General features: G+C 41.4%; 2 protein-coding genes across 4 annotated transcripts in view; one reads left to right on the top strand and one right to left on the bottom strand.

The window, feature by feature from the left end:
- The first annotated feature begins 4632 nt into the window (after nucleotides 1-4632).
- ZBTB33 (zinc finger and BTB domain containing 33) lies at nucleotides 4633-10263 on the top strand. Its single transcript, XM_004379572.2, has 2 exons — nucleotides 4633-4773; nucleotides 7980-10263. Exon 2 carries the CDS (start codon nucleotides 7982-7984, stop codon nucleotides 9992-9994), a length of 2013 nt encoding a protein of 670 aa, XP_004379629.1. The 5' UTR covers nucleotides 4633-4773; nucleotides 7980-7981; the 3' UTR covers nucleotides 9995-10263.
- Nucleotides 10264-13120: 2857 nt separating this feature from the next.
- The window catches only part of TMEM255A (transmembrane protein 255A), a 54087-nt gene continuing 45341 nt past the window's right edge, over nucleotides 13121-21866 (bottom strand). For all 3 annotated transcript variants that reach the window (XM_004379573.2, XM_004379575.2, XM_004379574.2), the window contains one exon: nucleotides 13121-15734. In XM_004379573.2, the coding sequence (XP_004379630.1) occupies nucleotides 15576-15734 (159 nt within the window). In that variant the 3' untranslated portion in view covers nucleotides 13121-15575. The remainder of the gene's footprint in view (nucleotides 15735-21866) is intronic.

A 21866-nucleotide genomic window follows, 5' to 3' on the forward strand; every position in this document is an offset into this window, starting at 1 on the left:
ACTGTTTAATGAGAAACTATTTGTTCTGTAAACCTTCACCTAAAGTACAATAAAAAAAAATTTAAAAAAAAAAAAAAGACTGGGACTTCGTCTTGATGACTGTTGTATCTACAGTACCTAGAATATTGACTGGCAAAAAGTAGGTACTAAATAATATGTGTTTAATGAACGAATGAATGAATGGTTTTTATAGTGTCAGGGTTTATAACATTTCATTCTGTCACATAGTCATAATCAACCCTGTTGTTTGGTCTTAGTCCTCCATATAGATTGGCTTACTGCAGAATCTCCATTCTTAATTCTTTATTTTGACTAATTTCTTATTTAATTTGACTTCATATTGCCAAATAATTTTTTCACAGAGGGCCCATGGGTAGTATATTCCCTCAATTTTTTTTTCATGTGTGAAATAAGCTGTATGTTGCCTTTTTTGGTAGATTATATTATTGTTAGCAATTAATTATCGAGTATCTCTTTCCCAGTAAGAGGATTATATATCCCTACCGTATTGACTTGGGAAAGTTTTAAGAAGAAAAGGACAATCAGTATTAAACAGGTCACTTCAATAGAGAATTGTTGGGACTAAGGAGAAAAGGGTACAGTGAAGAAAAAGCAAGCATATTTAGCATGTATTAAGTAACAGAAAGGAGCCCTGGTGGTACAGTGGTTAAGTGCTGGGCTGCTGCCTGAAAGGTTCACGGTTCAAACCCACCCAGCAGCTCCTCGGGATAAAGACCTGACAGTTTGCTTCCATAAAGATTATAGCCTAGAAAATCCTATGGGGCAGTTCTACTCTGTTACATGGGGTCGCCATGAGTAAAAATCAACATGACGGCACCCAGCAACAACAAGTTCCAGATATTCATTCAACATTAAGTAACTATAGCTATCTACCATTTATTGGGTCGGGAAGGCTTCCTAAATAATTTAATGCTTGAAATGGACCACAACTACCACAGCTTCCACCAGACTGAGTCCAGAACAACTAGATAGTGCCCAGTTACCACCACCGACTGCTCTGACATGGATCACAAGAGAGGGTCCTGGACACAGCTGGAGAAAAATGTAGAACAAAATCCTAACCCACAAAAAAAGAGCAGACTTACTGGTCTGACAGAGACTGGAGAAACCCCAAGAGTATGGCCCCCAGATACCCTTTTAGCTCAGTAATGAAATCATTCCCGAGGTTCACCGTTCAGCCAAAGATTAGACAGCCCATAAAATAAAACAAGACCAAATGGGCACACCAACCCAGGGGCAAGGACGAGAATGCAGGAGGGGACAGGAAAGCTGGTAATGGGGAACCCAAGGTCGAGAAGGGAAGAGTGTTGACACATCATGGAGTTGGCAACCAATGTCATAAAACAGTATGTGTATTAATTGTTTAATGAGAAACTAATTTGCTCTGTAAACCTTCATCTAAAGCACAATAAAAAACAAAAAAATTCCAAATATTGAATGGACATTTTTTAATGTAGCGAGCAAGTAAAATCATGCTCTAGAAGAGAGGTTGGCATCAAGGGAAGAACATTCAGCTGTTTAAAAGTTTCTGTTTTCAATTTCACTATACCCTGGTACATAATACACATACATTCTATTTAAAAAAATAGTAATAATTTAATGCTTGAGTTGGGTCTTTATGGAAGACCAGGCACTTGCCAGACAACAGGAGAGGCAAATTGTGGATAAGAATAGAATGGCTATTCCAGGCTCAGAGTTACAGGCACAGACATAGATGTAGTAAACAGCATGGCATATTCTGGGGAACTGTAAGCAGTTTGACACTTTACATAGTTAATTCACTTAATCCTCAAAACAACCATATGGTTGTATTTTTATCCCTATTTTACATATGAAGAACCAGGATCAAGGTCACAGTACTAGTATATGACACACCAGAATTCCAAACCACCCACATCTGCCCCTCAAGCCTTTATACCATACGGGGGTTTCTTCTTATGATTGTGTAGTGACTTTACCAAATCTGTGACCTTAAGCATAGCTCAGAGGAAGGGTTCTGGGACTGAATTAATGTCATTTTTAATCTTTTATCATCATCAATTAATATATATTAAGCACCTGCAAGATTATTGGCATTTTTACCACAGCAGAGGACAGTTGCTACCCTCATGGAATTTACAACCAAGTTCAAACAAGGCAAGTAAACACTGACAATGTGGTTATAAAACCTGACTGATTACATTACCAGCCAATCAGAAGCGTTTCTGGAATATGAAACAATTGTTATGTCCAAATCCATTTGATATAGGTTCTTCTCTTTAAAATCTATTGGGTTATTTGAAGGAGGGTTAAGCCTACAGATAAAAAGAAAGTGAAAGGTGAAATAATTGTGAATTATCTTGTTTACTGGTAAACTTGCTTAGAAGTAGAAAGTTAACAAAACTTTCCAATGATCCTCTCCCAAAGACAATTATTGAGGCCACTCAAGTTTCTTGATCTGCTCTGTTTTACTACAAATAAAATTCCTTTCCTGATCATTAGATCCCCTTTAATTATAGATAGCTTTTTTAGATTGGAGCCCTGATGGTGCAGTCGTTAAGAGCTATGGCTGCTAACCAAAAGGTTGGCAGTTTGACTCCACCAGCTGCTCCTTGGAAACCCTATGGGGCAGTTCTACTCTGTCCTATAGGGCCACTATGACTCGGAATTGGCTAGATAGCAACGGGTTTCGTTTTTTAATTTTTAAATTTTTTTAGTTTAGTTTTTGCTGTGTTGCAGGAGGGTGAGGGACATGACCAGTGGGGAAGAGGTGTCCTGTACTGTGAATGAACAGCTTTTCATCATACCTCACTTGTTGTTGTTACTTACCGTTGAGTTAATTCCGACTCAAGGCAACCCCATGTGTTGCAGGGGAGAACTGCACTCCACAGGGTTTTCACAGCTGTGACCTTTCCGAAGCAGGCATCTCTTCCAAGGTGCCTCTGGGTGGATTCGAACTACCAACCTTTCAGTAGTCGAACATGTAACCACACGTGCCACCCAGTGACTCTGTCTCATTTTTAGTTTTGGTCAACTAAGCTACTGAAAGATGGACATTTTCAGCAAGATTTTTATAGGAAAGAAGCACAGAGATTCCAACTGAAAGGCAAATAGGTGCAAATTCAAGTTTCAAAAACTTATGCAATATTATTCTATACATATCTTTAGAAAAAGGAAATGAAGGTGGTGAGTAGCTTTAATTGTTGCAGAAAAGCTGCTATTTGGTTCCTTAACTGAATATGATCAATACCCAGGCTTAAAGGAAATAGTTTGTTCTCTAAATACCCATCCTGTTGCTTCATTCATCATGGTATTCAATCAGAAGTAAGTTGCCACAGGCTTTTTTAAAATGATGGAACTCACAACTCATTCATTCATTAACAATTACTGAACACCTACTATGTATCAGACACTAAATATCACTAAGAATGAAATGCTGTGGGAATAATAGTAAATTAACAATGCAAATGTTAATATTATTCATTTTTCAAGATACAGCTCAAATGGCAACATTCAGTTTGCCATTCTCTGTGCTTCTATACCTTGTGTAAATACTCCTGTCTATGTTTTTGTACCTATATATTGAGCTTTTTGAAAAGGTGCAGAGCTTGGCTTATTCATTTTTGTATCCTACGGAGCCTAACATAGGGTTTGCTATACAGATCAAGCAAGTGGTCAGTAAACGGTTTCATCATTTCGTACTCAATTAAGAATACTTGTCCAAACACTAGATTTTTATCTTAAAAGTAATTATTATAATGTAGTTGTTTTGTTATCCTAGAACTTGAATTATCATAATGTGTTGATAAATTTTGTTTGATTATATTTATTCAGATTATACTTCAAGGTGGTTATCATGAAATAAGGTCCCTGGGTTGTGCAAATAGTTTGCGCTCTTCTACTAACCCGAAGGTTGGCAGTTTGAACCCACCCACTGGGACCACAGAAGAAAGGCCTGGCAATCTGCTTCCGAAAAGATTAACCCATTGCCATCAAGTCGATTCTGACTCATAGCGACCCTACAGGACAGAGTAGAACTGCCCCATAGGGTTTTCAAGGAGCGCTGATGGATTCCAAGTGCCCACCTTTTGGTTAGCAGCCGACTCTTAACCACTGCGCCACCGGGCTCCTCTGTAAAGATTATAGCCTTGAACACCCTAAGGAGCAGTTCTACTCTGTAACACGTGGAGTCGCAATGAGTCGAAATGGACTCCATGGCAACGGGGATTATGCAGCAAACAGGCTAACAGAGCAGATTCAAACTTGCAATAGAAATGAAAACTGTAGAGTGTCTAAAAGGTTTTGCGCGCTAGAAGTTTACAGTGACTTTAGATTAAAGCCACTAGATTCCCTCCCATCCCAACTGCTTGCGACTGCATTACCCCGTCTTTCCTGTTCCTTTTTCCCACCCTTTCGCCCTCCGGAAAAGCAAACTACTCCAACAGTTTCCCAGTCTTCCTCCGCCCCTTCCGGAAAGAGCCGAAAGCCGAGTAGGGGGCCGAGGGGGAGCCACCTAGAGTTCGGGCCTTTCCGGAAAGACCCGAACTGTGCCCGGGGGAGGAGGGAGCCTTTGAGTTCAACCCTTCGCCCCCGCGCTGAGCCCTCTGTCGGCGGCGTGGGGCAGCTGTGGCAGCGGCAGCGGCGTCGACGTCGACCAAGACAGGAGCGACGTTTAAAGAAGCAGCAGGATAGCCCGGGAGTCCCGCTTCTTCTTGTTGGCGGACTCCCACCGTTCCGCGCGGCCCGAGAAGAAGCGGCGGCGCCAGGAAGCAGGTGAGGAGTCGGCCCCAGTCCGGGAGGGGCGAAGGAGCGCGCCTGCTTCCTCGGTCCCTGGGCCACGCTGCTGTTTGCATTCTCCTCTCTTGAACCAGGAAGCGGCGGAGCCAGAGGCTCCGCCGCTCTGGCCCTTTCTTTGTGTGGGCCCCGGAGTGAAGGAGGGGACGAACCAGGAGGGCCGCGGCGCGGTCCCCGTCAGGGCCCGAGGGGCCGTCCGTGCCCCTGGTAGGCCCGGGGCGTAGGGAGCCCGCCACCGACACCCACTCGGCCTTTTCTCGCCCCTCTGCCTGCCTTTTTCTGCCCCCCTTTTCTCCTCCTAGCCCCCACTTTGATTTCGAGCTTCTCTGCCGGCCCATCCTCCCCTTCCGTCCCCTTCCCGGGGCTTAACAATGCCGCCTGCTTCGCCGCGTCCCCCCCAACACCCCACCCTTCTGTTCGCCAGCTTCTACTTTCCCTGGCACCCCTTATTCTCCCTGCTGTTTGCACCTCCGCCTGTCTGTGCGAGCAGCCGCCTTTCCACGGGAACTGAGGTTCAAAACCGCGGTTGCAGCCGGCTGGGTGCAAAATGGGAATAGGGAGGTGGAGGAGGGGAGATGGGGTTCAGCTGCCGCAGGGAGCCGCGTGTCGGATTGTTTCACCCCCTGGCTGAGGGCTTTTCTCGCTCTCTTTTCCACCTTCCCTAGCCCCTCCTTCACCTACCCTCCGTCAAGGATTCGCCTCGCAACGATGCGGAATGGCTTTTCCAACATCAGCTCTCAAAGCTTGGGGTGGGTTCCGACTGACCTGACGGGGAGGAGGGGAAACCTAAACAAAACGAAACCAAGTCCCAGAGTCACCTGGACCTGTTCATTTGACGCGTGCCTACATTGGAAAAACCCATTTGTAAAGACAAAAATTGTGGGAGCATATTCAGAAAACCTGTCCACTTAAAAAGTGACTTCTGTCGAAATCTCCGTATTTCGGAAGTCCTGGTTGTTGGCACGCTGTCCAAAGGTCACCCTTTCCAATGAATGTCTTTATGGTAACCTGGAATTCCTTGGTACTGTTAACAAGCAACACCTTCTAACAGATGAGGTTTTAAATCCTTGGTTTTTGGACTTTTTGCTATTGTTTTTAAACTATAATTTTGGAAAATTCAGAAGATATTTGAGACACACTACCTTCCACGTGTGTATAGTATTACTCACATAACTTAAGCACTGTGACAGTGGTACTATTTTGGTAACTTTAAAGGGAAAGAATATTAATAGTAAAACTGTTTCTTTGCCAAAAGTACTTATAAACTGTTAACATTTAATATGTATATGTACGTATATATGCATATGTACATACATATTTTTCCCACAACTCTCAGCATCATTGTTAGCATATCTTCTGCAAAGTGCAAAAAAAAAAGTGTTTTGGGTATGATGCATGGCAATGCTATAAACTGATATCTCCCCCCCCTTCTAGAGTAATGTCTGCTCTGTTCCAATAAGTTTATGTTTTCATCTTCACTACCTCACTGATACGAAAAAATGTTCTCATACCAATGCACATAATTCTTTACCAACAAAATATTTAATGTTTTCATGCAAGTAAGCATTGAGAAACGGTAAACTTTCCTTTTCTTTGTCTTTTCACAATAGCATCTGTTGACTTGGCATTCTATTTAACATTCCACGTCTGGAGATTATAAGAGTAGGGGAAGGGGCAAGAGGATGAAGAAAGAAGAGAGAGTAAGAAAGACATTTAATAGTGTATCAAGATGAGGCACTTCATTTAAATAATAACAGAAAAATTATGGGAAGTTGAGGGGTAATAATTGTCAGTGTTTTTAAATGCTGATTCAGTTGTAGGCTGCAGGGAGTAGCTTTTGAATATATTCTTGAAAATAAGATTGTTGTTGTGTGCCTTCTAATTGATGGCACTCATAGCGACCCTATAGAGTTTCCTAGGCTGTACCCTTTATGAGAGCAAATCGCCAGGTCTTTTCACCCTCGGAGCCACTAGTGGGTTTTAACCATTGACTTTTTGGTTAGCAGTAGTTAAGCGCTTAACTATTACGACACCAGGGCTCCTAAGATAAGTTGTTAAAATTTAGGAAGAATGTATATTTTGCACTCAGTATTGTACATACCAAGCTTTTCTGACATTTAATTTATTCAGTTACAGATGAAATAACTTCTATATGTACATGATGGTTTTTCTTAAAACAAATTTTTAAGAAAGTTAAAATAACTTTGGAAACATTATGCTGAGTGAAATGAGTCCGTCACAAAAGGACAAAAGTTGTATGATCCCACTTACATGAAATATCTGGAGTAGGCAGGTGGTATAGTGGCAAGTGGTATAGTTTGTTAGTGGTTAGGGCGGGGTGGTGGTGGGGAAGGATGAGCGTGTGGGAGGGAGAGAGAAGAAGGCACAAGGCTCACGGAACACTGAGCTTCTGTTAAGGGTGAAGGGAAAATTTAGGCATGGTTAAGGGTGATGGTTGAACAACGTGATGGGCATTAATTAATGTTACTGAACTGTACATGTGAAGATTGTTGAAATGGCAAATGTTTTGTTACCTATATATTTACCTAAAACCAAAGCCATTGCCGTCGTGTCGATTCCAACTCATAACGACCCTGTAGGACAGAGTAGTAGAACTGCACTGTAGAGTTTCCAAGGCTGTAAATCTTTACAGAAGCAGACTGCCACATCTTTCTCCCACAGAGCAGTTGGTAGGTTCAAACTGCTGACCTTTTGGTTAGCAGCCGAGTGCTTAACTACTGCACCACCTGGGCTCCTACCTATATGTTTACCACAATTTAAAAAATGACCAAAAAAAGAAAGTTAAAAATTAAGTTTTAACTCTTCATGAGAAGACCCAAAATTGAGGAATAAGAAAATTAATTCTAATCCATAAAAATTGTTTAGTGTTGATGGGTGTATCTGAGTATCAAAGGAAGGTGGCTATGGAGGTTGCTGTTCGAATCTGTAGAGCAATTTAAAGCTTGTTTGGCGCCTTCTTGGAAAAGTCGTAAGATTTGACACATGGTCCAAAAACCAGCCTGTATGATCAATTCATATAAAAAGCCAAAAGGTTATACCAGCCTTCTGTTAAAACTTAAACTATTTAATGATGCCGTGGCTTAAATTCTGAATGATAAAATACTTTATTTTTCCTTCCTAATCCTGTCCCTCTCCTGGCCCCTCTTCCTCCCTTTCTTTTGTAGGCATGGAGGGTAGAAAACTTATTTCTGCTACAGACACTCAATACTCGGGAAGTCTGCTTAACTCCTTGAATGAGCAACGTGGCCACGGACTCTTCTGTGATGTTACCGTTATTGTGGAAGACCGAAAATTCCGGGCCCACAGGAATATTCTTTCAGCTTCTAGTACATATTTCCATCAGCTCTTTGCAGTTGCCGGGCAAGTTGTTGAACTGAGCTTTATAAGAGCAGAGATTTTTGCAGAAATTCTCAATTACATCTATAGTTCTAAAATTGTCCGTGTTAGATCAGATTTACTTGATGAGTTAATTAAATCAGGGCAGTTATTAGGAGTTAAATTTATAGCAGAGCTTGGTGTCCCATTGTCACAGGTTAAAAGCATCTCAGGGTCAACTCAGGATGGTAATGCAGAAACCTTACCTCCTGGTTCCAATGACAAGAGCCTTGAAATACAAAAATCAAAAGATGAAGCTCAAGATAATGGGACCACTATAATGCCTATTATAACAGAGTCTTTTTCCTTATCTGCTGAAGATTATGAAACAAAAAAGATCATTGTTACTGATTCAGATGATGATGATGATGATGATGTCATTTTCTGCTCTGAGATTCTGCCTGCAAAGGAGACTTTGCCGAATAACAATGCACAGGTCCATGCTAACCCAGGCTCTGTTGCTATTTCAGATGTTGCACCTTGTGCTAGCAATAACTCTTCCCCTTTAACAAATACGACACCAACTCAGAAACTTCCTACTTCTATGAGTCAGGTAACTCTGAGCCAGACACAAGGAAGTGAAAAAGTGCTGGTATCTTCAGCCCCAACACATCTGACTCCGAACATTATTTTGCTAAATCAGACACCACTTACTACACCACCAAATGTCAGTTCTTCACTTCCAAACCATATGGCTCCTTCAATCAATATACTTGTACAGAATCAGCAGCCACCAAACAGTGCCGTTTTAACAGGAAATGAGGCCAATGAAGAGGAGGAGGAAGAAATTATAGATGATGATGATGACACTATTAGCTCCAGTCCAGACTCCGCAGTCAGTAATACATCTCTGGTCCCACAGGCTGATGTCCCCCAAAATACTACTTTTGATGGATCATTGATACAGAAGATGCCAATCCCTACACTTCTGCAAGAACCACTTTCCAATTCTTTAAAAATTTCAGATATAATTACTAGAAACACTAATGATCCTGGTGTAGGATCAAAACATCTAACGGAAGGTCAGAAGATCATTACTTTAGATACAGCTACTGAAATTGAAGGCTTGTCAACTGGTTGCAAGGTTTATGCAAATATTGGTGAAGATACTTACGACATAGTGATCCCTGTCAAAGATGACCCTGATGAAGGGGAGGCCAGACTTGAGAATGACGTACCAAAAACATCTGGCAGTGAGATGACAAACAAGCGTATGAAAGTAAAACACGATGATCACTATGAGTTAATAGTAGATGGAAGGGTCTATTATATTTGTATTGTATGCAAAAGGTCATATGTCTGTCTTACAAGCTTACGGAGACATTTTAACATTCATTCTTGGGAAAAGAAGTATCCATGCCGCTACTGTGAGAAGGTGTTTCCTCTTGCAGAATATCGCACAAAGCATGAAATTCATCACACAGGGGAACGAAGGTATCAGTGTTTGGCCTGTGGCAAATCTTTCATCAACTATCAGTTTATGTCTTCACACATAAAGTCAGTTCATAGTCAAGATCCTTCTGGAGACTCCAAGCTTTATCGTTTACATCCATGCAGGTCATTACAGATCAGACAATATTCATACCTTTCTGATAGGTCAAGCACTATGCCTGTAATGAAGGATGATGGTATTGGGTATAAGGTTGATGCTGGGAAAGAACCTCCAGTAGGGACCACATCTACTCAGAACAAGCCAATGACCTGGGATGATATTTTTAATCAGCAGGAAAATGATTCCATTTTTAAACAAAACGTAACAGATGGCAGTACTGAGTTTGAATTTATAATACCAGAATCCTATTGAACTCCTTTGAAATATCAGAAAGTTTTGCTTTGGATTAGGGGCAAGGGCTTCAGAAGACTGGTAAAACAAATTAAGGTGAAAATAAGTTAATTTGATCTGCCATGTTATCTGAAGGCAGTTTAGTTGGATGGTTGGTTGATGATTTTTTAGAAGCAAATTTTTCTGAAAGTTTGAGTAGAGATTGAGAAGTCCCGCCACCCCAGGTATCTGTTTATATAGTTAGCTTTCAGCTCATTTAAAAGAGGCAAAAAAAAAAAAAAAAAAAACTTGGGAGAGTTTTCTGAATAGAATTTGAAGCAGTCTGAATGTTCTTTGAAAATAACTGGAGTTATTAGCATACCCTAGTACATCTTACAACCTTTCCCGTCCATGTTAGCACTTTACTGCTGTATTCTCAATTTTGTTAACACTGAGACTATAAATGTGTGTTGTGTCTTGTATATGGAATAAAAAGTAAACAAGAACTTCTAAAGTTGTTCTGGAAAATTTCAGAATAGCTCTCCACTTGGTTGTGTATTCTGCTAGTCAAAATGGATAGCAATCCCCACACACACACAAACCCCCCATGAAAATGGCAGTATAGACATGTCTCTCATTTGAAGAATCAGTTAGTTTTAGCTAATTTGAATTAAGTCTTGCTCTTATTGCCACCATCTGGAAAAAAGTTTGGTGGCTGGACCACTATATACCTTTGCAGCGTAGTCTGGGGGGTGGGGGTGGGGTGGGAATACTGATGGAAAAACAGATCTCGGTAATGCAGACAGGAGGAGATGAAAAGTTATGTTGCATTTATTTTGAATTCTGTACTCTTACATAATAGAGACAGTGAAATTGAATAGAGATTTCCTTTTTGCCTGCTATGGTTAAAATATTCCTGTGAAAATTTTCAAATTTCGAAAGCCACGAAATGCATCTTTAAATGTGTATAAATCTTTATAAAGGATAGAATTCCATAAATGAGATTCCTCCTACATGTTTTGGATGGGAGGCTACTGGCATTTCTTTTTAAATGCTCATATTACTTAGGATCTCCAATAGAAAATTTTCATTTGACACAGTTGAATCAGTGATGTAGTATTTTCCTTTCAGCAAGACCTTTTAGGTTTTGTTGTTGGGTGCCATTGAATCGATTCCAGCTCATAGAGACCCGATGTGACAGAGTAGAACTGCCCCATGGGGTTTCCTAGGCTGTAATCTTTAAGGAAGCAGATCGCCAGGCCTTTCTCCTGAGGAGTCACTGGGTGGTGCGAAACTGCCAATCTTTTGGTTAGCAGCCAAGTGCTTAACTGTTGCACCACCGAGGCTTCTTAGGTTTTTTTTTAGGTTTTACCCCTTCTAAAAATAAGTTCCATTCCATCTGCAAATTGCTGCAGTATTACAACAATCGGAGGCTACATATGGAATGTTTTGGCTTGTTGATTTCACATTTAGCTTGAGAACAATAAATACCATCTTTCTTCCTTTTAAAATGGCACATGTTTAAACACTTATAAAATCAAAACTTAACAATTGTGCTAGTACTGAAAGTGAGCAGATTGGAACAAATACATAGCCTAGCATTTATAACAGAATTATTGAACTTCTGTAAATGATTTTTTGCAAAGGAAAAAATAGATACTGAAAAAGATTGTTGTGCATAGTTATTAGTCATTTGTAACCTTGTTTAAGTATTAATTTAATGTAGGTGTTTTCTTTGTCCTAGTCATGTATTTTTTAACATATCCTATTTCTTGACTTTGAACTTAAAGCTTTAATCATAGTTTCTTATGTATACATCATTCTTCTGATGGTAAGCTACATTTGAAGATAATGGTTTCAGTGCTTCTTGAGTTGGTAACTGAGGGTATTTGTAGTAATACGAGGAGAAAGAAAAATAATCCTTTGCTTACCAAGGGGTAGAGTGATGTGCATCTGTTTTCTGTTCTGTGAGTCCAAACCTTCAAACCATTTTGTAAACTAACCCGTGGAAAATTTGAAATTAGCTTATACTTAAGACTCTGTGATCTCTGGAATCACGATAGCTGTTTCGTTTCTGTGTAGATAGTGATAACATTACTCTTTGACTATAGGTTGCACTCTGAAATGTTTTCAGTGGAGATTTGTTTGAGTTACATTAATGCTATTTCATCAGTTAAACATAAATTACTTCTACAAGTGTGAACTAGCTGATGCCAGCAGAGCTTCCAGACCTTTCAGACTTAACTGCTAGATAAATTAGTTGTCATAATAAAACTTGGTAGTTTCTCCTAGCCTATTATGACAAACTAGGAATTAATTCTAGAAAGGAAAACTATCCATTCTGAATAATATGGATATAATTATTGGCTGCTGCTGTGTTCTATGTAAATTCTGAATATTAAACTACCTACTAACGGGATCTTCTGGATTTTTTTTTTTTTTTGAAGGAATGGAAAATTACCCTTAAATTGTATTTTTGCCAGATGACTGTTACTTGTACGTGTCTCAGGGTCTTCAGTTTTCCTAGGAGAAGTTTCTATATCCAAAGTCAGGTTCATGTAGAAGACTCCTTTGGGGCTAAAACCCTTCACTGTCAGTATTTGTTGGGTTGGAAGTCTGTAGCAAGACTCTTTAAAATTTATCATGGGGTTCTTCTATTTTGTATTTAGCTTTCTGGCTATTGGGCTTCCTTTGTCTTTCAGGTTGGCTTCAAATTTGCTCCTATGCTAAATTACCTGTAAATATTCTGGAGAGAATCTTTTTGAAATAGTAATTTGTTAAATGACAAAATGAAAATGCTCAAACTAAGCAAAACTATTAAAATGCCATAGCAATCTTGCAAGACTAAAATACGTTTTAAGTGATCATGATGATTTTCGTGGTAAAGATCCCCCACATATAGCCACTCAGAGGAACTGGTGCTGCATTTTTTCCAATGTACAAAAAAGAAAAATGGCCAAATTGATCAAGGTATTTTGTATTCTAAGGCATGCATAGTCTAAAGAATCAAATGCTAATTCAACAATACTGGCTTCCTCAGCTCTGTTAGTCATGTGAAACCTTGTTCATTTTCTCAAATACTGTAATGTTCATACTTGTACAGTCTTCCCTATCATGACTTTAAGTTCTACTTTTCATAAACCATTAACTGCTATAGTTCTTAGAGCTTCTTATGGCGAAAATAAAATGTTTAATTCTCATTTTTGAGTGTATTTTTTTAAAATTTTCTTTCAGAAATTATATAGACTTTTATATTCTTTTGTTTTTCAGTTGTTGTAGCAGGAGATTGGAGCTGTATTTCTGATGCCAGCATGACAAAATTTCCTATTAGATTTTGTATGTTGGCGATCATGTCCCATCGTATCTTGACCCGTAATAGTTGAAAGTGAATGAGCTTTAGAGAGTTTGCTGGGGACACACGTAAGTGGATAAGGAGGACGATAGTTTTATTAATTTGAAACATCACAAAAGCATTCTGGGTTTCAAACGTGGCAGTGATACAGATTTTAAGCAACATCCAGTTTATACAGATTCTGGATTAATATTTTAATGTTTCATGCCCAGTTCAATACTTTAAAGCAGAATTAGGAATGAAGCAGTAAATATTACAAAATGCAGTCAAGGTACATATTGGAAATACAAATTCCTTATTACAGCAAATGTTTTGGAAAAAAGTAAAGCAGCAAATATTAATTTTTCTAAGGTAGCATGCACTTAATATAGTTCAATGTAATAGAAAAAGAAGCTGCTCAAATTAAGTGTTACAAAATCTGTACTGTTTCAAGTTATTTTGTAAAGTAAGAAAAATACATAGAAATGAGTCATAGAATCTTAACACTTTAAGAAATGTGATAAATGGATATACTGTGTAATGGTGCCTTTTAAAAAATTAAATAGACACATTCACTAAAGCAAAAGGTAAAATGTAAATGGCAAAAATTTCACTGAGTATTACAAGTTGATATTTGTATAGTGAGTCAATTGGTTGTTAGTCCCTATTTGAAATCCAATAGAATTTTAATATGCTCAGAACTGTAGAAAATAATTTTGTCTAATGCAAAAGGATTATTTTTCAGATTTGAGATCTGGATGAGACATTTATAATGCTGAAAGTTAAACTGAATGTTCTGCAAACATTCACTGTGAACAGTGAGTGCACTTGTTGTGCCTTGATTCTTGATGGGGGGGTGTCTACAAGGTAGATGGGAGCACCAGCATTTGTCTGCTACCTCTAATCCATCAAGTTGGGAGGTAGCGAAATTGGCTGGAAAATTTTCCAGAATGTGTTCTGTGTTTGCAGAACTGTTTAATTAGGTACCCTCCTGTAGCCCTGTATTTTTACATTATGCAAGTGTAGGATTATCAGTCTTCCTTTAAATCAGTCAGTTCTCAGGCTAACTTAAGAATGCAATGAAAGTGTTCACATTCTGAAGTGAAGGCTTGGATGCCAGAGTGTTTTAAATTCATCAGGTCGATGGTTTAAAGCTATGTATAATTAAAAGAACTGTACAAATACCACAGTGTGCCAGATGGATTTTAAGTCTACGGTAACACTTAAGAATTTATCAAGTTGGCTACATTTGAGGTTTTGCAGACTGGAAGCGGCATTGTAACACTTTCATAACCTTGAATTGAATGCTGTCATGATTGGTCTTAACAGAAAAATGGGACCAGTAAGAGCAGTGGCGTTAAAATACAGATTCTTTTGGGGTGGGGTGCAGGTTACGTGCAGTTTGCTGGGGTTGAAGCACAATATTTGAAGATTAAATAGTCACAAAGATTAGTAACAATTCATATCACGACCCAAGAGCCTAATCTAGCATTTTTTAACTCTGAATTTTAACCGTAAGATTTATATCTCCTGTAGCAAGTGTATTTTGTAATAACGCAACATGTAGAACCACTGCCTCCTAAGTTAGATTCATTTAAAACGTCTCACATATTGCTCTGTGTATATCAGTACTTCCTGAACAACGAGTCTTGTTCCCCACTAAAGATGAGGGAATATTGCACTTTTCCCTTTAGGAGGTACCAATAACAAAAACAGCTAAATAATCACAGTAGCCATTTTTACAATACTCACAGAGAAGAAAGGAATAAGAGGTACGGGCAGACAAGCAAAATCTTAGCCAGAACTCTCTGTACTGGAATTCCTGTATAGCCCAGTCAGCTGGGAAATTTTCCTTAGGGGCTGACTTTAGTGGTAGGGAAAGATAGGGCCCATAAGCCAGGTGCTTCAACCAAGGGGCTAGGGTGACAATCTGCCAGGGGCCTGAGGACAACACTCCATTTACATGAAGTCAAACTGATGGCAACCACACTTCTGCCGACTACAGAGGTGGAGCCAATGGGTAATGCAGGTCTGAACATGCTTAACTTGCTGGGCTGGCTCCCCAGCCTTGCTTAGTGTGAACTGCCCTTATCGGAAGCCCTGGGCTCTGCCTAGCCACCCCTGCTCTGCACTGATAACAAACAAGCTTCATCCCTATCTTTCCCTAGCCTGGCAGGCCGTTGTATAACTTTATGCATTAGAGTCACACTTTAAATTTTGTACCCTGTACACTTCCACTAAAGCAGAAATACAAAAGCCACAATAATCTCAAAAGCCAGCAGACATTCCTCTTTAGGGACTGTAAGGTGGTGGCTTTTCAAAAGGCGGATAGTAGGGCGGAGAGTAACGGGGTGGTGCACTCGAGGACCACATGTAGCTGGGCGAGGGAGAGGCAGACTGGGGCTCATCAGAAAGTCCAGAGGGAGGGGAGGATGGAAAGACACCAGAATGCTGTGTAATAAAAAAAACACCATTAGTTTAGGCAGTGAGTTTGCAATTCCTCCCGTAGTCATTACTATTTAAAACAATATGGACCAAGTTTGTTTCTCTTTGGAACAACAAAGAGCTCTTAAACCTTAATTAGTTGTCGAGAGGCATGAAACAGGTGGCCCCACATTCTCTCAGTCACCCAGGCTGGAGACCTTACGCAGAGGTATCTTGGAGTCCTTCTTCCCCTACCCTTGAGCCCCCACATCCAGTCAGTTGCCAAATCATGTTGCTTCTCCTTCTGTGGCGTTTCTTGAATCCATTACTCCCTTTTCCATGTTTATAATTCAAGCCTTCAATTCCTCTCCCCAGCTAGTCTTCAATAAAGGTACTTTGGATCTTAAGAACATTTTAATGGGGTTAGACCACTGATACTTGGGAAAGTCTTTGCTACAAGAATACACAACAGGGAGGTAATACAGTGGTCAGGAGCCCATCTCATAGGAACAAACAAACAAAAAACAACTAACATCAGAGAGGTTAAATGGCTTGCATGGACCTGGAGTTTTCTAACTCTACGTTCAACATTTTCTATTTCATCTTAATTGCTGCCCCATCAGCCCCAAGTGCAGGGTAGGTTGGAGAGCAAAGAGGAACAAGGCATAGAGGTGGGAATACGGATGGTAAGAACGACGAGCAACTTGTCAGGTTGCGAGACACTGTTGTCTAAGCTTTGATGGTGGTGGTGGTGGTGGTGGTGTTAGGTGCCATTGGGTCAGTTCCGACTCATAGCGACCCTATAGGACAGAGTAGAACTGCTCCATAGGGTTTCCAAGGAGTGGCTAGTGAACTTGAACTGCTGACCTTTTGGTTAGCAGCCAAGCTCTTCACCACTACGCCATGTCTTTGGGAAAGGAAAGGATATAGATTTAAAAAAGTACTCAGTGGGTTGGCACATGTTAGGAGTGAGTTGCCCCTTCTCTCTCCCTGGCCATGTACACCCTCCATTTCCTGCTCAAGAAGAGTTGGCCTGTTTTGTTCATTGCTATATCCCCAGAGTTTACAACAGTGCTTGGCAAGTAGTAGATGCTCAATAAATGTTGAATGAATGAATATAACTTTAAGCAGTACATAAGATGGGCTTGGCATGTCTTTTAATTGAAATCTGTTTGCAAAGAATACAGTCATAACCTGTGGGTACTGTTTCCTTGCTCCAGTGGTAGAGCAGGACTGAGGTAGGCATGATGGCTTGAGGAGACCTAGGAAGAGCAAACATAAGCTAGCAAACAGGGCTGGAGAACTGCAATTATTTTGTCACGTCTTAGCTCTAGAAGGAGTTGATGAAAAAAAAGAAAGAAAGAAACACCAGAATTTGTCAAGAGTTCAAGTGCTATTTGGGGAAGTCACAGCTTTTAGTTTGTTGGGCTGGTATGAGGTGTGGAATCACCTTGCAAAAAGCTGTTTAGCCTTTGGTCTCGGTTCCTGAGAGCTGGACCAACACTTGAGGCTAATGAATGGGAGCTGCCCAGACCAAGAGGGACCACCTGGGGGCCTGATGCTGACTAAGCCTTACAGGCATGATACAATCTATCATGGCCACATGGTGATGCTGATTAGAGCCCTGAACATGGTGGCTCAGGTGGAGCTTCCTGGTTGGTGACCATGCACACGAGAGGATAGCACATCCCTCCTTAGGATGTGGAAGCTCCATGCTGTGACCCCTCCCAGACCTTACCCTATATATCTCTTTGTATGTATCCTTTTTGGTTGTAATGACTCTGTAGTGAGTATGGTATACTCTCCGTGAAGCCTGTGAGTCATTCCAGTGAATTATAGGACCCAAAGGAGTACTGGGGGCCTGGCTGGTCTGAAGTGGAGGGAATCATGTGGACTCATGAGCTTGCAGCTGGTACCCACTGACCTAGCCCCAGGTGGCTAGGGATGAGAGAGAGAAGAGCTGCATGAGCAACTGGGTCTGAAATGAATAGGGAAGAGAAAGCTGGGATTTCCACAGGATGCAGTTGGCGTGTGGAGTGGGATTTGCTATCCACCGTACAATTTGGTGTCAGAAGTGGGTGATCATAGTCTCCTTGTACTGGTTAACACAGCTAGCCAAAGAGTCTGAATAGACTGTGTCATTTTTCCAGGCCTGGAGCAATCTAGAGTCAGCCTTGACATGAGGTTTCTGGAGCCTGATAACACTTGGTTGATTCTCCTTATACTCACTTGTGACCTCCACATTCCTGGGGAAGGGGTGTCCAGGTGTAGGTCTTGCTTGACACCCTGGGATCTCTGTCCCCTATCACGTAAAGTTAGGATTGAGCAGAGACTGTAGCTGCCATCTTCTCCCCCCACCCCACCCCATCCTTTGTTTCTCCTGAATGAGGGAATGACAGTGTTATCGAACCTGGAGAGCCTTTAAAGGCAAAATAACTTGAGACAGTAGACTCAAGACAACACAAATTCCTTCCTAAAACCTTAATTTTTCTTAAAACATCATATAGCAATGTCCTAGTTTTCCACTCCGTACCCCCAAACCCTCTTTCTCCTCTCCTCCCTCCTCTTCTGTTGCTTTCCTTGACTAAGAATACTCTCCTCTTAACCACAGAGGAGAGCAAAAACATACAAAGGACAGGAATCTCTGTGCTGGGGCTATTCTAAATCCCACCACAGGGATGGTGAGAGGCAGAAGGCCAGTTTTAGGGGTTCCCAGTCACAGAAGGGAGGAGCAAGCGTCCTACAGTAGAGCAAAAGACAGTTCTGCCCTAAGAGTCATTAAAAGGCTTCTGTGGGCAGCAGCTGGCATGGGTGGCAGTTGTACACTTTGATAATAAAAGGGGGTGGTACAACGGCCTTTGGGTTTTCACTTCTCAGTTTGATGTTTAGGAAGTATTGTGGGGGAAAAAAGGGGTAGGATGATTCTCACTTCCCCTTGGGGATTCTGAGAGTCTTAAGGATACAATCGAAGGGCTCCTGGCAGAGCTAGGGAGCTAACTGGCTGTAGTCCACACATCCTTGGGGTTTAGGGGGGATATAGCAAAAAGAAAAAAAAAAGCCCACAGTCCTAGCGTGTAGTTTCCTAGCAACAGGCAGGCATCTTGGGAGACATGTGGCTTTGTTGCAGCTGAGGAGCTGGCCTGGTGCATTTTGGTTCCCGCCTGAGAGTCTGACTTTACTATGGGATGGGCAGCTCAGGAGACCAGAGCTTTGAATCCTCCCTGTGCACCACAAAGCATGAAAAGCATCTAAATACCCTCCTCTGGGGGCTAATAGGCCCTAGTTGCCTGAGCTGCCTCTTGGAGGCTGGGGTGGCCCACAGGCTGATGGTGCTAAAGAGGAGCACCACCCCTTCAGGACACAAACAGCTCTCCTCTCCCACCTTAGCCAGCCTTCTCCCTGCCTGATGGCTGACCACCCAGCCCACCCTCCACAGGACTAATGTGCATTTCTGTCAGGATCTGATTCTCTCTTCAGGAGCACTGTGGGGCAGTGACTCTGAAAAGAGCCTCTGGAACTGGCTGGGTAATAAGGGTTACCAGTGGGAGATGGAGCCCTGGTGTGTAGTGGTTAAAAGCTCAGCTGCTAACCAAAAGGTCAGCAGTTTGAATCCACCACCTGCTCCTTGGAAATCCTAGGGGGAGTTCTACTCTGTCCTGTAAGGTCGCTATGAGTCGGAACTGACTCGACGGCATCTAACAACAACAGTGGGAGATACTGTGTCCCAAGAGTAAAATCCAGGTTCTCGTGTTTGTTTGCTTTCCACCTCTATTCTACCCTAGAAAGTAAAGACTGGGGAGATGGAGAGAACAATGGATGAAAGAAAGAGGAGGAAAAAAGGGGGAGAACAGAAACAAGGCAAGGAAGGGAAGAAGGGAAAAACTTGGAAGGAAAGGAAAAAGAAAAAGTTTAGTGACAGCAGCAACAGCCTTTTAAGGCTCTAGGCAACCTATGCCATAAACTGCTTCCCCCAGGATTAAAGCAACCCTTTTATTAAATGGGTCCAATTTATAATGGGTCATTTTTAGTGGCTAAGATAAAACTTAGTGTACCCTTGTGTGATTTGATAAAGAGCATAAACAGAGGCTCTTGCATTTTGCATAGGGTGAGACTTTTGTTTTAAGCTTAAACTTGGCACTTCACCAGGTGGACAGGAAGGGGACCAATTCATGGTTAGAGTGAAGTAGGGGGACCAGCCCAGTATGCCAGACTGGGAAGTATGGCTAGGATCCTTAAGGGTTTTATATAAAGCTACACTGGGTTTAATTTCTTAGCAGAAGTGGGAACTGATGCTTTATATCCTACATAATTTGTACTACTTGGCTGAAGCTGAAGGCATAGGGGGAAATGAGTGAAAAGGGCAAAAGATGTGAGTGTTGGACAGATAAGCAAGGACGCAAAGCTAATCTCAGCTTTCATCCTTCCTGCTTTGGAGAGTTCATTAGGAGCAAGGAGAACTTGGGGTCCAGTGTTTGACAGAGTCCTGTTTCTTCAAGCTCAGCACTCACAGCTTCCTCGGGGTCATCTGGCCATACCAAAGTCCTTGCTCATGTCTGACCACAGAAATGGTTCCCAAGCTTCCTAATGGGACAGGTACCCAATAGGGGCATGACATTTGAGAGGTTAAAACAAAACCCTGTAGTTCTCTTTCCACTTCCTTCTATCAGCCTCGATAAAAAAGAAACAGGAGTCTTCAAACCAAAGTCACATAAATAGTCTTATTTGGAAATGACCAAAATGGAGAAGTCATTCAGAAGAAAGTCTAGAAAGGTCAATTTTCTGGGTATAACTTGGGCCATTTTACAACCTGAGAAGAGCATGAGGGAACTATGTTTTTTATGTTTTTTGGCAGGTTTGTGCTTCCGGTGGTTTTATTGTCAGAGCTGGTGTGTGTTTTGCTGACTGCTTTTTATTTACCTGGGAACATAAGCAGATGTTCCCCTGGCCTCTTGACTTTCTCTGGGTTAAGACTGGTATTTCCTCCTATGAAACCATGAGAGAATGAAACCTGGTGAACAAAAGCTCAACTCAAATACTAAAATGAAACACCATGTAATTTCTAGAGGGAAATGACTCATTTGAAAATATGTCCTTCAATATCCATATCATACAACTATAAAGTCTCCAAATAGGAAATTCAAAAGACAGCCTGAGCCCAGGGAAAGAGCCAGGTGAGGTATACGAAGTATCCAAGTAGCCCCTGGATTGGGAAGGCACGAAGGAAGGGAATCCTTTTTCAGTGGAGAACAATCTAGTAATTTAGTGGTTAAGAAAGTAAAGGTAGACCCTTCCTGAGGTCATAATTAGGGAGTCTGTAATTTCAGTGGACAGTATAAGGTTTTTTAAATATTCTAAAACTAATTGGGAAAAAGATCTGTGCTGCACTCAGATTTATAGCTTCTCCAAAGAATCCTTCAAGTCAATCTTTGAAGATAGTATAATAATTATGGGCTCTGGAGTCAGACAGACATGGATATAAATCCTTGCTCCTCCACTTACCACTTCTTCCCTTGGGGAAGTCACTTACCCTCCATGACTCAGTCATCTCATCTTTAAAATGGTGAAGACAATAGTACTTCCCTCAGAGGACTAAATGAGATGATATACATAAAGTACTTAACACAGTGCTTGGTACACAGTAAGTGCTCAATGAATAGTAGCTGTTATTTAAAAGTAGCCCCAAGCCCAAGCCCATTGCCATCGTAGCAGCCGTAGCACTTAAACACTGTGACACCAGGGGTCCTTAAAAAGTAGAGGCTTCCACAAATCCCTGAATTCCCTGCTATATGCCCATAGTGTAGGTTTCGGCTAGGTAACTCTATCTGGATCCCTTCGCTACGTTAGACATCCTGTTTCTGGCTTTCCCTAGCACTCTGGCTAACAGTCTATTTACTTTTTGGTCCCCACTGCTGTCCCCTACCACCACTAAGTCTCCAGATGATCTCTTGATACAGGGACTATGTATCTTTCACGCTCTATATCCCAGCTCCTAGCACAATGCCCGGCACATGGGAACACAGAGTAAACAATGGTTGAACTGAAACCAACGGCCTTAGTCACGGTTGGCGTTATCTTGTTTTCATCCCTGAGGTAGGGTTTGAATGAGGAATGATGGACAGAGAGATGGCTCCCAGAGAGATGGCTCCTACAAGAGGGGTT

The sequence above is a fragment of the Trichechus manatus genome, unplaced genomic scaffold (assembly GCF_000243295.1).
Source record: "Trichechus manatus latirostris isolate Lorelei unplaced genomic scaffold, TriManLat1.0 scaffold00066, whole genome shotgun sequence".
In the NCBI taxonomy this organism is placed as follows: domain Eukaryota; kingdom Metazoa; phylum Chordata; class Mammalia; order Sirenia; family Trichechidae; genus Trichechus; species Trichechus manatus.

Bases quoted from the DNA above. Each gene is read 5' to 3' on its own strand.
- ZBTB33 (XM_004379572.2), top strand. From the start codon at position 7,982: ATGGAGGGTAGAAAACTTATTTCTGCTACAGACACTCAATACTCGGGA.